This window comes from Microtus oregoni, unplaced genomic scaffold (assembly GCF_018167655.1).
Source record: "Microtus oregoni isolate MIOR12 unplaced genomic scaffold, Mior012 000019F_ref0000042, whole genome shotgun sequence".
NCBI classification, from domain to species: Eukaryota; Metazoa; Chordata; class Mammalia; order Rodentia; family Cricetidae; genus Microtus; species Microtus oregoni.
Genome location: NW_024543078.1, coordinates 3214530 through 3228664, shown reverse-complemented (window position 1 = coordinate 3228664; position 14135 = coordinate 3214530). Strand labels below are relative to the sequence as shown.

The 14135-nt window shown below is 50.8% G+C and overlaps 1 protein-coding gene across 1 annotated transcript; it reads right to left on the bottom strand.

Annotated features, from left to right (window-relative positions):
* Positions 1 to 683: 683 nt before the first annotated feature.
* On the bottom strand, positions 684 to 7659 carry Cnn2 (calponin 2). The gene is made up of 7 exons (XM_041669380.1): positions 7533 to 7659; positions 5082 to 5203; positions 4077 to 4143; positions 3853 to 3990; positions 3401 to 3517; positions 2985 to 3131; positions 684 to 1600 (listed from the first exon to the last, which is right to left on the bottom strand). The coding sequence occupies exons 1-7, from the start codon at positions 7593 to 7595 to the stop codon at positions 1334 to 1336; spliced, it is 921 nt and encodes a 306-aa protein (XP_041525314.1). The 5' UTR covers positions 7596 to 7659; the 3' UTR covers positions 684 to 1333.
* Between the last annotated feature and the right edge of the window lie 6476 nt (positions 7660 to 14135).

Below are 14135 nucleotides of genomic sequence, written 5' to 3'. Positions count from 1 at the left end.
TCTTTCCTACATTTTTTTTTTTTAAATTATGGATACAGAGTTCTGTCTGTGTATATCCCTATGGGCCAGAAGAGGGTGCTGGATCTCATTACAGATGGTTGTGAGCAATGATGTGGTTACTGGGAATTGAACTCCTGACCTCTGGTAGAGCAGCCTTAACCTCTGAGCCATCTCTCCAGCTCCCAAGAACTCTTTCTTAAATATTTATTTGAGACTGGCTCATAGCTTGGTAGCCCTGACAGGCCTGGAAATCACTGTAGACCAGGCTGGCCTTGATCTCAGAGGAAGAGGTTTCCTCTGTGCTGGCGACCTTTATTTTTGTTTATTGGGGTAGGACGCATGCGTGCCTGGCACATCTGTGGAGGCCAAAGGACAACTTCCTGGAGTCTGTTCTTGCCTTCCATCCTGTGGGGCCAACCAAGGGCTGCAAGTGCCTCTCACCTCAATGCAGCTCCCAGCCACTAGCCTGGCTTTAGAGCCCTGGTTTTGAGGAGGTATATGAGTTCAGAGGGAGCCAGTGAAGGGCACAGCCTCTTCTTCCACCTTGGCCCTGACCTTAAATCATTTATTCACCTGAGTCTCAGTTTCTCCTCCTTACCCCTAACTTTTGTGCATGGCCGGCCCCTGCTTCTAAACCGCCCCCCCTCGGTCATCACCAACTTCAGGAATACCCTTTACTCTTAGAAATGGAGGTTTTTATTGGTTTTGGTCCACACAAGGTATTTCACATTATCTGGAAGCAGAGAGGCCCCTGTGGGTCGGGTGCAGCACTTCTGGACGCCGGGGTGGAGTCCAGCACAGATAATCAGCCCAGGGCAGGAGGAGCGGGAGCGGGGAGGTGGAAACCCAGACGAACCTGGGCAAATGCAGTCCTTCAGAATGCCTGCAGTATTTAGGGCCCAGGTGCACCCCCATACCTTTAGGGGGAACAAACAAAACACAAAACCCCTTGTTTCTTTTCATTGAAACTGAGTGCAATTTCCATGGGATCACACACCACAAACTGAAGAGATGAAGAAACCCGAAACTCTTCCAGAGCCTTCTGAGAGATCTATAGCTGGCTACTCTATCAAGTACCCCCATGTTGCTTACTGGGTGGGTGGGTCAGTCCTGGGAAGGAAGCAAGGCATGACAGGTGAGGAGGGCACAGCTAATGCAGACCTCTCCTCCCAGCCCTCAGGAAGCTGAGGCAGGAGGATTGCAGTGAGTTCCAGGCCAGAGAGGGCCACAAAGTGAGGCCCAGTTTCAAAAAACAAAACAACACAATGAAAACACATAAAACAAAGAAAAGCCCACACAGGGGTGCTGACGTGGGGAGCCAGCACCCTTGGGTTCAGTATCCGGCCTCCTCCTGGCAGTATGCCAGGTACTCAGGGCCCTCACCATGGCCATCACCGCCGACAGGTGCCCCATCAGCTGCTGGGCCCTGTGGGCAATACTTGGGGTCATATATCTGCCGCCCCAGCCCGAAGACCTGGCCGCTCTGGTTGGCGCCCTGCGTGTACCCCATCTGCAGAGACATGGAGGAGTTGTCACACTTGTCGGTGCCCAGCTTGGTGTCATAGATGTGCCTCCGGGTCCCTGGAGCCGTCATGCCCACCTGGAGATAGGAGAGAGGAGCTCAGAAAGGGGAGCCCCTAATTCCCTCAGTATACCAGCAGTTCCCTACAACATTCCCAAAGCTTAGCTAAAACCTTTCATTCTATTTATTTATTTATTTATTTATTTATTGTTTTTTTGAGACAGGGTTTCTCTGTGTAGCAGTCCTGACTGTTCTGGAACTAGCTCTGTAGACCAGGCTGGCCCCAAACTCACTATGTAGCCAAAGATGACCTTGAACTCCTGACCCTTCTGCCTCCACTTTCTGAGTCCTGGGACAACAGGTGAGTGTGACCCTTTGTGCCATGTTGGGGACAGAAGCCAAAGTCTCACTCATGGCAGCAGAATGCTATGCACACTGAGCCTCACTCTGGCCCCTGAAACCCTGGCAAAAGGAGGCTGAGACAGGAGGATTGCTGAGAGCTCAAGACTATGGGCGTACATAGTCAGGCCCTATCTCAAACCCAGCCCTCTGCACAAAAATAAAATAAATCAGAATTTTTTTTTATATTTATTTATTATATATACAATATTCTGTCTCTGTGTGTATGCCTGAAGGCCAGAAGAGGGCGCCAGACCTCTTTACAGATGGTTGTGAGCCACCATGTGGTTGCTGGGAATTGAACTCAGGACCTTTGGAAGAACAGGCAATGCTCTTAACCACTGAGCCATCTCTCCAACCCTTTTTCTTTTTTTTTAAGATTTTATTTATTATGCATACAACACAGTGTGCTGCCTCCATGTAAGGCTGCAGGCCACAAGAGGGCACCAGATCTCATTGTAGATGGTTGTGAGCCACCATGTGGTTGCTGGGAATTGAACTCAGGACCTCTGGAAGAACAGTCAGCATCCTTAACCTCTAAGCCATCTCTCCATCCCTAAATCAGACTTTTTGACCACCTGTAAGCACCAGCACCCCACTTTCTCCTTGTCCCCCCCACCTGGAACAGAGACTTCCCCAAAACCTCAGGGACACAGGCAACAGCTTAGATGGGGGTGGACACTTGGGGGAAACTGAGGCACAAAGTAGGGTTGTCACGACCAAAAGTGATGTGGGAGGTCCTTCTGTCTATGTGTTGCTTTTATTGGTTAATGAATAAAGAAACTAATTTGGTCTATAGCAAGACAGAACTTAGCTAGGAAGGGAAAACTAAACTGAATGCTGGGAGAAAGAAGGCGGAGTCAAAAAGAAGCTATAGAGCCAAAACTTTGCCAGTAAATCACAGCCACATGGTGATACACAGATTAATAGAGATGGGTTAGTTTAGGTGGTTATTTTGGGTCTGAGCAGTCGGGAACAAACAACCGGCCTCCAACAACACGAAAGCACACACAGGGAGAAAGACACAGAGTAGAGGCTACCCCGAGGCAGGGGACAAACCCACCTGACTGGCACACTTATTGGTGCCCATCTGGAGGCTGATGGTGCAATGATCCATGGGAGGCAGGATGTGGTTCTTGGGGTCATAGAGGTGTCGGCGGGTACCATAGGCCGTCATGCCAGACTGGCTGGCACATTTGTTGGTGCCCATCTGCAGGGGAAATGTGGGGGTTAGGGTGTGGACGCCAGCCTTCTCAGCCTTCCTGAGGCTGCAACCCTCAGTACGATTCTTCATGTCGTGGGGACCAAGCCCATCACAAAATTATTTTTGTTGCTACTTCATAACTGCGGTTTTGCTACTGTTAGGAGTCATAATGTGAGTATCTCATATGCCACCCCTGTGAAGGGCTCTTTCAGGCCCACAAGGGTCGTGACCCACAGGTTGACCTTTGGCCTAGACCCGTCTAGGGTGGTGCCTACCTGCAGCCCAATGACACACTGGCCGGCCTTCATGGTGGCATCATCAAAGTTCCTCTCCTGTTTCTCCGAGTATTTGACCCCTATGTCCACACCACTCTGCAGCCCCTTGGTCTTGGCCTGGGTGGGGGTGAAGGGAGCCGGGGACCCTCAATCCAGGTCAGTGGATATAACGCCCCAGAAATACATCCAACACTATTCCCACAGGCGGCTGGCCCCACCCTTCCGAGATGTCTGTCCAAGCCCCACACAGGGACTCCTCCTTGCTCTCACATGCCCACATCTCTTCACGTGCTGTTCCCCCAACCTGACCACTGCTATACCAATCTTTCCGATTTCTCTCTCCTCCCCACCTCCCACATCAGACAGTGACACTTAGGAGGCCCAGCCTGTGTTTATCTGGTTCACTTTGCTGTGTGATTCGGGGCTGCTCACCAACCCTCTCTGGACCTTACCTTTCCTGCCAGCGCAAGCAGAGACACTTGCACCTGCGTCATGTTCCCGCTCTCAAACAGATCATTGGCCTCAAACAGGTCCACAGGGTTCATGCCATAGCCGACCATGGCCTTGATGAAGTTGGAGAGGTTTTCTAGCTGGGAGGAGGCAGGGAAGGGCAGTGAGTCCTGCAGTACACGTGGGCAGGGCTGGGCATCCCACTGTCTACTTGCCAGCTCCTCACCTGGTGCCAGTTCTGCATAGAGCGGTTGATCTTGGGGACGGAGCCTGGCTGGAGGTTGTTCATGAGTCTGGGAAGAAATGACCCAGGACCCCCCATTGGCATTCTGACCTCAGGACACTCACACTTTCCCAGCCTCGGTTTCCCTTAGCCGCCAACAATGGACGCTAGGAATATAATCTTGAACCATGGGGTTTGGGGGGAATCTAAGAATTTTGACTAAAGTTTCTTTTCACATGCACAACTGTGGAATATACGAACGACAGATGCATAGCACGCAAGATGAAGAAATTTCCAGAAGCGTTATCCGCTGAAGGGGAAAGAGAAGGCCTAGGGTAGGACTGATCACAGCGGGAAGTTTGTAGGGAACGCAATAGTACAAGGAAACACCAGACAGGGACAGAGAAATACATTTGGAGACTACAATACTGCAGAAAAAGACAAGGGGCCAGACAGAGGGCTCAGAGGTCAGGGTGATTGCTACTGTTCCAGGCCCTAGGTTCAGTTCCCAGCACCCATGTCAGGTGACTCATAGCCAGCTCCAGGGATCAAAGCGCCCTCTTCTGGACTCTGAGGTAAGTGCACTCATGTACATCATATACGCACAGGGGCACACAGGCCCAGTCACTCTCACGTGTGTACACACACACAAACTCAGAAGTAAAAGTGAAGCAAATCCAAAATAAAATAAAATAAAATCAGATCAACAGCTGGGCGGTGGTGGCGCACACCTTTAATCCCAGCACTTAAGGGGCAGATGCAGGCGGAGCTCAAGTCCAGCCTGGACTACAGAGTGAGTTCCAGGACAGACTCCAAAGCTACAGAGAAACCCTCTCCCCCAAAACAAAAACAATAAATAAACAAATAAATAAAGACAAGAAATAAGCCAAGAGAATAAAAACCAAAAGAGAGACTATGCGATCAGACAAGAAAAAGAAAAAAAAAAACTAGAAATGCACAAGCTGTGCAGCAGGGGGCGCTAATGTCTGTGCACATGTGTGCACTCACGTGCACAAGATGACCCCGTCTTTCAGGCCCTTCTGGAAGTCGGGGCCAATGGAGAGGCCCGTGAGTCCTTCAATCCAGCTGCGGAGCTCTGCTTCCTTCTGGGGGTCATATTTGGACAGGAGCTGAGAAGCAAGGAGCACAGAGATTAGCTGGGGCATGGACACACTCTGCAAAACTCTCAGACAGTAGAAGAAGGGACAGAGGATCTCAGGTAGCCCAGGCTGGACTTAGATGACCCTGAACCAATCCTCCTGCCTCCACCTCCCCAGACCTGGGATGACACTTGGGAAGTGCTTGGGATAAAACCTGAGCCAGCACTCCACCCACAAAGCTACACCAGCAGCCAGATCCCTGCTTCCGCTGCTGACTTCATCTACTCTGAGCACTTCCTATCTGCCCGGGGCTTTGTCCTGTGACTTGAGGACAGCGACCAGAAGGTTCTCCACTGACATCATAGCGGCCTGTTATTTTTCAAGGCTGAGCAATATTCCAGCCAGTAGGCAACCCCAGGAAGACTGTCTCCACAGGACTGGGTTAAAAAAACAAAAACCCTGAGATTTCCCCCCCCAGACACACCCACTTCCCCCAGGCTCACACCTGCCTAACCCTGAGCATTCCAGGCCTGGACAGGCAGGGGTCCAGCCAGGAGCCTGCCTGCCCACCTCACAGGAGGAATAGGTTTCCAGTGAACTAGAAGGACCCTAGAGAACTGCCTGCGGGCCTGGCTCCTGCCACGCGGAGGACCACAGCAGGTTCTAGGCTCCCCGGGTATCAGTTCTCCATTTTTTATTTTTTGTTTGTTTTGTTGAGATGCGATTTTCTCTGTGTAGCCCAGGCTGTCCTAGAACTCGCTTTGTATACTAGGCTGGCCTCAAACTCAGAGATCCACCTGCTTCTGCTTCCAGAACGCTGGAATTAAAGGCATGTGCCACCTCAAACTCAGAGATCCCCCTGCCTCTGCCTCTCAAATGCTGGGATTAAAGGCATGCGCCACCACCCACAGGGCTCCCCTTCCCCATTGCCTTTTTAAACCCTTTGAAGTGGGATTAGCTTGCTCACAGGGTAAAAAAAAAAAAAAGGCGGGGGGGGGGGGGGCAGGGGCGGGGAGCAGCTGATCCCACCTGCAGGAGTGGCCCAGTCCTGCAGGAATGAGCAGGGGCTGGGCCTGGATGCCAGGCATGCCAGGTCCAGCTGGGCCAAGTCCCTAGAGGCTCTGAGAACCAAGGAAGGGGGGAGAGTCCCAGTCCCAAGTGCTGTGGCCACCTCCCTCCCCGGCAGCACATTCCAGCCCGCCAGCCACAAACACCAGGAATGCAGTGGCCTCCCGGTCTAAATCAGGACCAGCTGTTCCCGAGTGGCCAGGACCCTCAGCCGGACTGAACAAAGCCCTACGGGATCTGAGGGCGGTCAGGGTGGTAAACTGAGACACATGGGCCAGGCACAATGGTCTCTGGGGCTCCCCTCCCAGTGAAAGATGCGACCCCTTGTGACCCGGCAGGCTGGTTGGGGCCATTCCTTGTCCCAGCTCCAGTCTGCCAGAGATGGAAGGGATCTCCCACCTCAGTCCTACACAGCGGGTCCCCTGTCCCCATCGCCCCACCCGGCTCCTAACTTCCATCCTCAATCTCTCTCTGTCTCACTTCCTCTGTCCCAGGGAGGTGTCCAGCTCCCTGCTCCCCGCAGGAATCTGTCAGGGCCCTGGGACCCGCAGCCCGGGGTGGGAACTGAGATGGCAGCTTGCCCCGGTGGCAGGCGCGCCGGGCTGGTGGCTTCAGCGTGCCCAGGCGGGTGGCCCGGCTTTGCAGACTGTGAAACCCGCCTTCTCGGGTGCCAGGCGCGTGTGTGTGGGAGCGGGTCTACCCGGAAGGCGCGCTCAGCGTCCCGTCCGTCCCCCCCATTCACCACATCGGGACCCCCAGCTGTGTGTTCCCTCGGACGCTGGTGACTTCGATGTCCCGCTGTGCCCGAGACCCCCCACCCCGTGAGCTCTCTCCCAGGTGTGCGCGGGGAGCCCCAGGAGGGGAGAGGGAGCCACACCCTGTTAAGAAGGCCCCGGTCCCGCCCCCTTCCCGTCCCCAACTTAAAAGGCTCGGGGGGGGGGGGGGGGGGGGGGAGAAAGGGAAGTGTTGGCAGGTGCTGAAGCCGGAGTCGCGGGGGTCGCGGGAGTCGCTCCTCCCAGACTCCCACCCGCTCGCCCTCTCCGGGGTCTTGCTTACATCCTTCCATTTCTCTCGGGACGCGGGAGACCCCCGGGGCGGGGGTGCGGGATGACCAGGGGCGGGGCTGCAGGAACACCCCGCGTGCAGAGAAGTGGGGTGCCCCTCCCAGATCCCGCAGCCCCCCGGTTTACCCGAGCGCCCCCAGCCCTCGGGGGTCGGAGCAAAGCCACCCCGCTCGCGTCGGTGCGCTCCAGGCTGCGCCCCGAGCGGGGCTGCGTCCGCGCCCACTCACCCGGTTCCTGACCTCGGCCGAGAGCCCGTAGGACGGGCCCTTGTTGAACTGCGTGGAGCTCATGGCGGGACCGACGGACCCGGCGCGGGACGGACGGACCTAGGGACCGGCTGCGGGCGGACGGTCCGGGACAGGACTGACGCCGCCCCCGCCGCCCATTGGCTGGCGTAGCAAATGTCCTTATAAGGCGTGGAAGCGCCGAATTCCTGTAGCCGCCACTTCCTGAGCCCCCCTCGGCCGCAGGGGACCCCCTCCCTACGGAGCCACCCAGCATCCCCGCCGGTCGGGAGGGGCCCCCGCCGCTCCCTCTGGAGTTACGGGAAACTGAGGCAGCGAGGGGTGTGGGCTTCCTACCTAGTCCCCACCCCGTACCATAGTGAGAGGATCCCAAACCCTAAAGTCTGGAATGAGAGCCCCTCTCTGCCCCTACAGGCGCTTACCAGCTTGTATTCCCCCACGAATGTCTCATAGTGAAGACAGGAATCATCAGGGCAGGCTAATTCAGAGGAGGCCATGGGAGCTAGGGCATTGACGGGTGAGTAGGAGTTTCTCAGTCCAAAATGAAAGGACTTTCTGGTAGAATAAAGAATGCAAAAATATGACCGGACAATGAGGACTACTGAGAACTCAAGAACAATGGCAATGGGTTTTTGATCCTACTGCACGTACTGGCTTTGTGGGAGCCTAGGCAGTTTGGATGCTCACCTTACTAGACCTGGATGGAGGTGGGTGGTCCTTGGACTTCCCACAGGGCAGGGAACCCTGATTGCTCTTTGGGCTGAAGAGGAGGGGGACTTGATTGGGGGAGGGGGAGGGAAATGGGAGGCGGTGGCGGGGAAGAGACAGAAATCTTAAATAAATACATAAATAAATAAATGCAAAAATATTAAGAGTAGGTGAAAACTAAAAGACCGAGACGTTCGTTAGGGAGGGGTTGAGGGAAGAGCCTGTGAGTTGAGACTGAGGGTTGCTGGTCCTCTTGTGAGGGTGTAAGGGCATAGGTCATGTGATGGCCTGGGGACAGAGTTGGTATACAGTGGACTTTCAGTAAGTGCTTGAGCTCACGTGAGTCAGTGAATGAAGTCGGGTGTGGTGGTGCCTGCCGGTCCACCTGGGAGACGGGGCTCCAGCTTCAGGAGTTCGAGGTCATTGTCGTCTAAATAGAGAATTCCAGACCAACCTGGGCTACGTGAGGCCCCGCCTCAAAACAAACGGGACTGTCCCTTCCGGAGGGACCCCCAGAATGCACATAGACAGACCCAGACCCAGGACTAGACTTCCTCCCTAAGGTCTCAAAGAACACTCTCTGCAAGCTGTGAGGCTTAAAAGTCTGAGTAAGGGTTGCGCACATCTGACGAGTGGCTGCCTTCACACCTCCGCATCCTGCGCTGTGTGACAAACCCTCCCTCTGGGGGCCTGAGTTTGTGCACTGGATGGAAGCTAGCTCTGAGCCGGGACAGCGCAGGTTGCAGTGACCAGCAGTGCTGTGTGCAGAGTACCAGCCAGGCTCAGCAGGGGACGGGATGGCCTCACCCAGGTCTTCTGTGTAAGCAGCCAACGAATGATCTGACCATCGAACAGACCTCTCTCCTGCCCGCCCTCTGCCCCTTCCCTTCTTCCTACATCTCCAGGGCACTCCATTCACCTCCCACACACACTTAAAATAAGAGATGGCTCAGAGGTTAAGGGCATTGCCTGCTCTTCCAAAGGTCCTGAGTTCAATTCCCAGCAACCACATGGTGGCTCACAACCATCTGTAATGAGCTTTGGTGCCCTCTTCTGGCCTAAGGGCAAACACACACAGACAGAATATTGTATACATAATAAATATTTACAAAAATAATAAATCTTTAAAAAATTCAACAAAACAGGTGTGGTTAGAGAAGATGCCAGGTCACAACCACCTGTGACTCCAGCTCCAGGGAACCCGATGCCCCTTCTGGCCCCCTGTGAGTAATGCAAGGCGCACAGACAAGCATGCTAGTTTATTGTTTTTTGTTGGTTTTTTTTTTTTTTTTTTTTTTGGTTTTTTGGTTTTGGTTTTTCAAGACAGGGTTTCTCTGTAGCTTTGGAGCCTGTCCTCAAACTAGCTCTTGTAGACCAGACTGGCCTCGAACTCACAGAGATCCGCCTGCCTCTGCCTCCTGAGTGCTGGGATTAAAGGCGTGCCACCACCCGGCGCATGCTTGTTTATTTGTTTTGTTTTTTGAGACACGTTTTCTTTGTCCTGGAAATCCCTTTGTAGACCAAGCTGGCTCACAGGGATCTTCTTGCCTCTGCCTCCTGAGTGCTAGGATTAAAAGTGTGTGCCACCACCACCTGGTGAGTCCATAAAATGTTTAATTTTATTGTGTTTTTGTTTGTTGTGTTTTATTTTTTGAGACAGGGTTTCTCTGTGTATCTTTGGAGCCTGTCCTGGAACTAGCTCTTGTAGAACAGGCTGGCCTTGAACTCACAGAGATCCACCTGCTTCTGTCTCCGGAATGCTGGGATTAAAGGCGTGCACCACCACTGCCTGCCTTTTAAATTGTTTTTAGGCAGGGTCTTACTATGTATCCTTGCTGACCTGGAATGCTGGGATTAAAGGCATTCCAAAATTTTTAATTTTAAAAAAGGAATAAATCGGGCTGGAGAGATGGCTCAGCGGTTAAAAGCATTGCCTGCTCTTTCAAAGGTCCTGAGTTCAATTCCCAGCAACCACATGGTGGCTCATGACCATCTGTAACGAGGTCTGGTGCCCTCTTATGGTGAGAAGGCATATATGCAGCCAGAATAACGCCCCTTGATCAAAGAATGGATAAGAAAAATGTGGTACATTTACACAGCAGGAAAAAATAAATAACATCTTGAATTTTGCAGGAAAATGGATGGAGCTAGAAAACATCATTTTGGCTGAGGTAACTCAGACACAGAAAGACAATTATCACATGTACTCACTCATAGGTGGTTTTTAAATATAAAGCAAAGAAAGCCAGCCTACAACCCACAATCCCGGAGAACTTAGACAACAATGAGGACACTAACAGAGACTTACATAGATCTAATCTACATGGGAAGTAGAAAAAGACAAGATGTCCTGAGTAAATTGGGAGCATGGGGACCTTGGGGGAGGATTAAAGAAGGAGGGGAGAGGTAGGGACGAGAGCAGAGAAAAATGTAGAGCTCATTAAATATCAATAAAAAATGAGTAAATCAATCTGGCTTTACCCATTTCTTTCTCTTTCTTTTAAGATTTATTTATTTATTATATATACAGTGTTCTGTGTATATGTCTGCAGGCCAGAAGAGGGCACCAGATCTCATTACAGGTGGTTGTGAGCCACCATGTGGTTGCTGGGAATTGAACTCAGGACCTCTGGAAGAATACACAGTGTTCTTAACCACTGAGCCATCTCTCCAGCCCCTCAATTTCTTTTTAATTTAATTTTTTAATTTTATTTTGTAAATTGTTTTCATTGAGCTATATATTTTTCCTGGCTTCCCTCCCTCTAAGTCTAAAAGCCACTTATGAGTGAGTACATATTATATTTGTCTTTCTGGGTCTGGGTGACTGCTGTGGGACAATGGTCTTCTGTCCTGTAATGATCTGTCACTTGTATTGCTGTAATAAAACATTGATTGGCCAGTAGCCAGGCAGGAAGTAGAGGTGGGGAAATGAGAACAGGTGACTACCAGGAAGAGGAAAGGCTGAGTCTGTAGTCGTCACAGAGGAATCAAGATGAGAAATCCTCGCTGATAAAAGGTACCAAGCCACGTGGCTAACACAGACAAGAACTGTGGGCTAATTTAACATGTAAGAGTTAATACGAAGCCAACCAGTTTATAATTAATGTAGACCTCTGTGTGTTTTTCTTTGGGACTGAATGGTTGTGAGACCGAGATAGAAACCTCTGTAAACAAGTTACCTCACTCAATATGTTTTCTAGCTCCATCCATTTGTCCGCAAATTTTAAGATGTCATTATTTTTTTCTGCTGTGTAGTACTCCATTGTGTAAATGTACCTCATTTTTCTTATCTATTTTTCAGTAAAGGGGCATTTAGGTTGTTTCCAGGTTCTGGCTATGACAAACAAAGCTGCTATGAACATAGTTGAGCACATGTCCTTGTGGCACGATTGAGCATCCTTTGGATCTATACCCAAAAGTGGTATTACTGAGTTTTGAGGAAAGTTGTCTCCTAATTTTCTGAGAAATCGCCACGCTGACATCCAAAGGGGTTGTACCAGCTTGCATTTCCACCAGCAATGCAGAAGTGTTCCCTTTTCCCCAGCATAAATTTTCATCAGTGTGAAGTTCCAAAGACCAGGGTATTTTTTTTTTTTTTTTTTTTTTTTGGTTTTTCGAGACAGGGTTTCTCTGTGGCTTTGGAGCCTGTCCTGGAACTAGCTCTGTAGACCAGGCTGGTCTCGAACTCACAGAGATCCGCCTGCCTCTGCCTCCCGAGTGCTGGGATTAAAGGCGTGCGCCACCATCGCCCGGCTCCGTCATCAGTGTTTTTTATCTTGGCCTTTCTTACAGGTGTAAGATGGAATCTCAGAGTTGTTTTGATTTGCATTTCTCTGATGACCAAGGATGTTGAACATTTCCTTAAGTGTCTTTCAGCCATTTTAGATTCCTCTGTTGAAAGTTCTCTGTTTAGGTCTGTACTCCATTTTTTTATTGGATTATGTGATCTTTTGATGACCAATTTCTTGAGTTCTTTGTATATTTCAGAGATCAGCCCTCCGTCCAATGTGGGATTGGTGAAGATCTTTTCCCATTCTGTAGGCTGTTGTTTGTCTTGTTGACTGTGTCCTTTGCTTTACAGAATCTTTTCAGTTTCAGGAGGTCCCATTTATTAATTGTTTCTCTCAGTGTCTGTGCTGTTGGGGTTCTATTTAGGAAGTGGTTCCCTGTGCCAATGTGTTCAAGTGTGTACTTCCCACTTTTTCTTCTATAAGGTTAAGTGTGGCTGGCTTTATGCTGCGGTCTTTGATCCATTTGGACTTGAGTTTTGTGCGTGGTGATAGATACGGGTCTATTTTCATTCTTCTACATGTTGATATCCAGTTATAACACCACCATTTGTTAAATATCCTTTCTTTTTTCCATTTGATATTTTTAGCTTCTTTGTCAAAAATCAGGTGTTCTTAGGGGTATGATATCCGAGTCTTCTATTTGGTTCCATTGGTCCTCCTGTCTGCTCTTATGCCAGTACCAGGCTGTTTTCAGTACTGTAGCTCTGTAGTAAAGTTTGATGTCAGGGATTGTGATGCCTCCAGAAGTTCTTTTATTGTACAAGACGGTTTTGGCTATCCTGGACTTTTTGCTTTTCCATATGAAGTTGAGTATGGTTCTTTTGAGGTCTGTGAAGAATTTTTCTGGGATTGCATTGAATCTGTAGATTGCTTTTGGTAAGATTGCTATTTTTACTGTTAATCCTTTTTATTCAAGAGCATGGGCGATCTTTCCATTTTCTGGTACCTTCTTCAATTTCTTTCTTCAAAGATTTAACGTTCTTGTCATACAGGTTTGTTTGGTTAGAGTTGCTCCAAGGTATGTTATTTGTGGCTATTGTGAAGGGTGATGTTTCTCTGATTTCTTTCTCAGCTCATTTATCATCTGTATAAAGGAAGGCTGGTTTTTTATAGTTACTCGTTGATCCTGCTACACTACTGATGTCACCTGGTTCTTAGCAGGGGCTGGATTTGACCTGAAGTGCTGCGTGTATTTTGAAGCTATTGCCACATCTCTGTTCTCATGCAGTAGTAAGGCCAGGCACTCCCTCCTTCTGTCCACCCCTGAGCTGCTCAGACTAACTTCCCGGACGATGAAGTCGTTGGATTAAAAAAAAAGAAGAAGAAAAGAAAAGAAAAAGAAAATCAAAGAAGGCGCAACACCATTCCACACCTGCTGGAACGTTTGCCACGCTCAGACCCCTGCCACTGCTGTCCAATGACGGACGATGCCAGAAACAAAAACTTGGACACCACAGAACCCAAGGTCCTGGACTTCTGGCAGCTTAACTATGACTGGAGATCTCAAATTCTCAAATTAATGGAATTTAACGATCCGACGTCTTTAATCCCGGCACTCGGGAGGCAGAGGCAGGCAGATCTCTGATTTCTAGGCCTACTGAGCTGGTTTCAGGCCAGCCTGGTCTATAGAACACCTAGTCCCTCTCCCTCCCCTCAAAACGAACAAGGCCTGCAGGTTTCCCAGCAGCGGTCAGGGAGCCTGGGTTCAAATCCTCCTTCCCCCACCTCACCGGGTATTTATCAGCCCTCCCTGCGCTCCGGGCTCCTTGTCTGAAAAATAGACAGGTTAATGTTTGCAAAGTGCTCTCGGCGCGCAGACGTCAGAAATCTTAAGAATTTTGGCTCGCGGCAGGGCTGGCCTCGAGCCCCCGCTGTCCGCCGCTCCTGGGCCACAAGGGCAGCCCCCGCACCCCGCCCTCAGCGCTGCCCCAGCCAATGAGCGGGTGTCAGGGAGCCCCATGCTAATGACGTCCTCGCCGGACTCCGCCCCAGTGACGGACCACGTGCCACGCCCCTATATTAGCCTCCGCCAATAGGAAGCCGGATGCAAATTACAGGGCTGTAGCTCCGCCCTCCCGCGGAGGTA

Bases quoted from the DNA above. Each gene is read 5' to 3' on its own strand.
- Cnn2 (XM_041669380.1), bottom strand. From the start codon at position 7,595: ATGAGCTCCACGCAGTTCAACAAGGGCCCGTCCTACGGGCTCTCGGCC. The intron at 5,204-7,532 runs GTGAGTGGGCGC...CTTGCTTCTCAG, and splicing joins CGGCCGAGGTCAGGAACCGG to CTCCTGTCCAAATATGACCC. The intron at 3,518-3,852 runs GTAAGGTCCAGA...ACCCCCACCCAG, and splicing joins TGCTTGCGCTGGCAGGAAAG to GCCAAGACCAAGGGGCTGCA.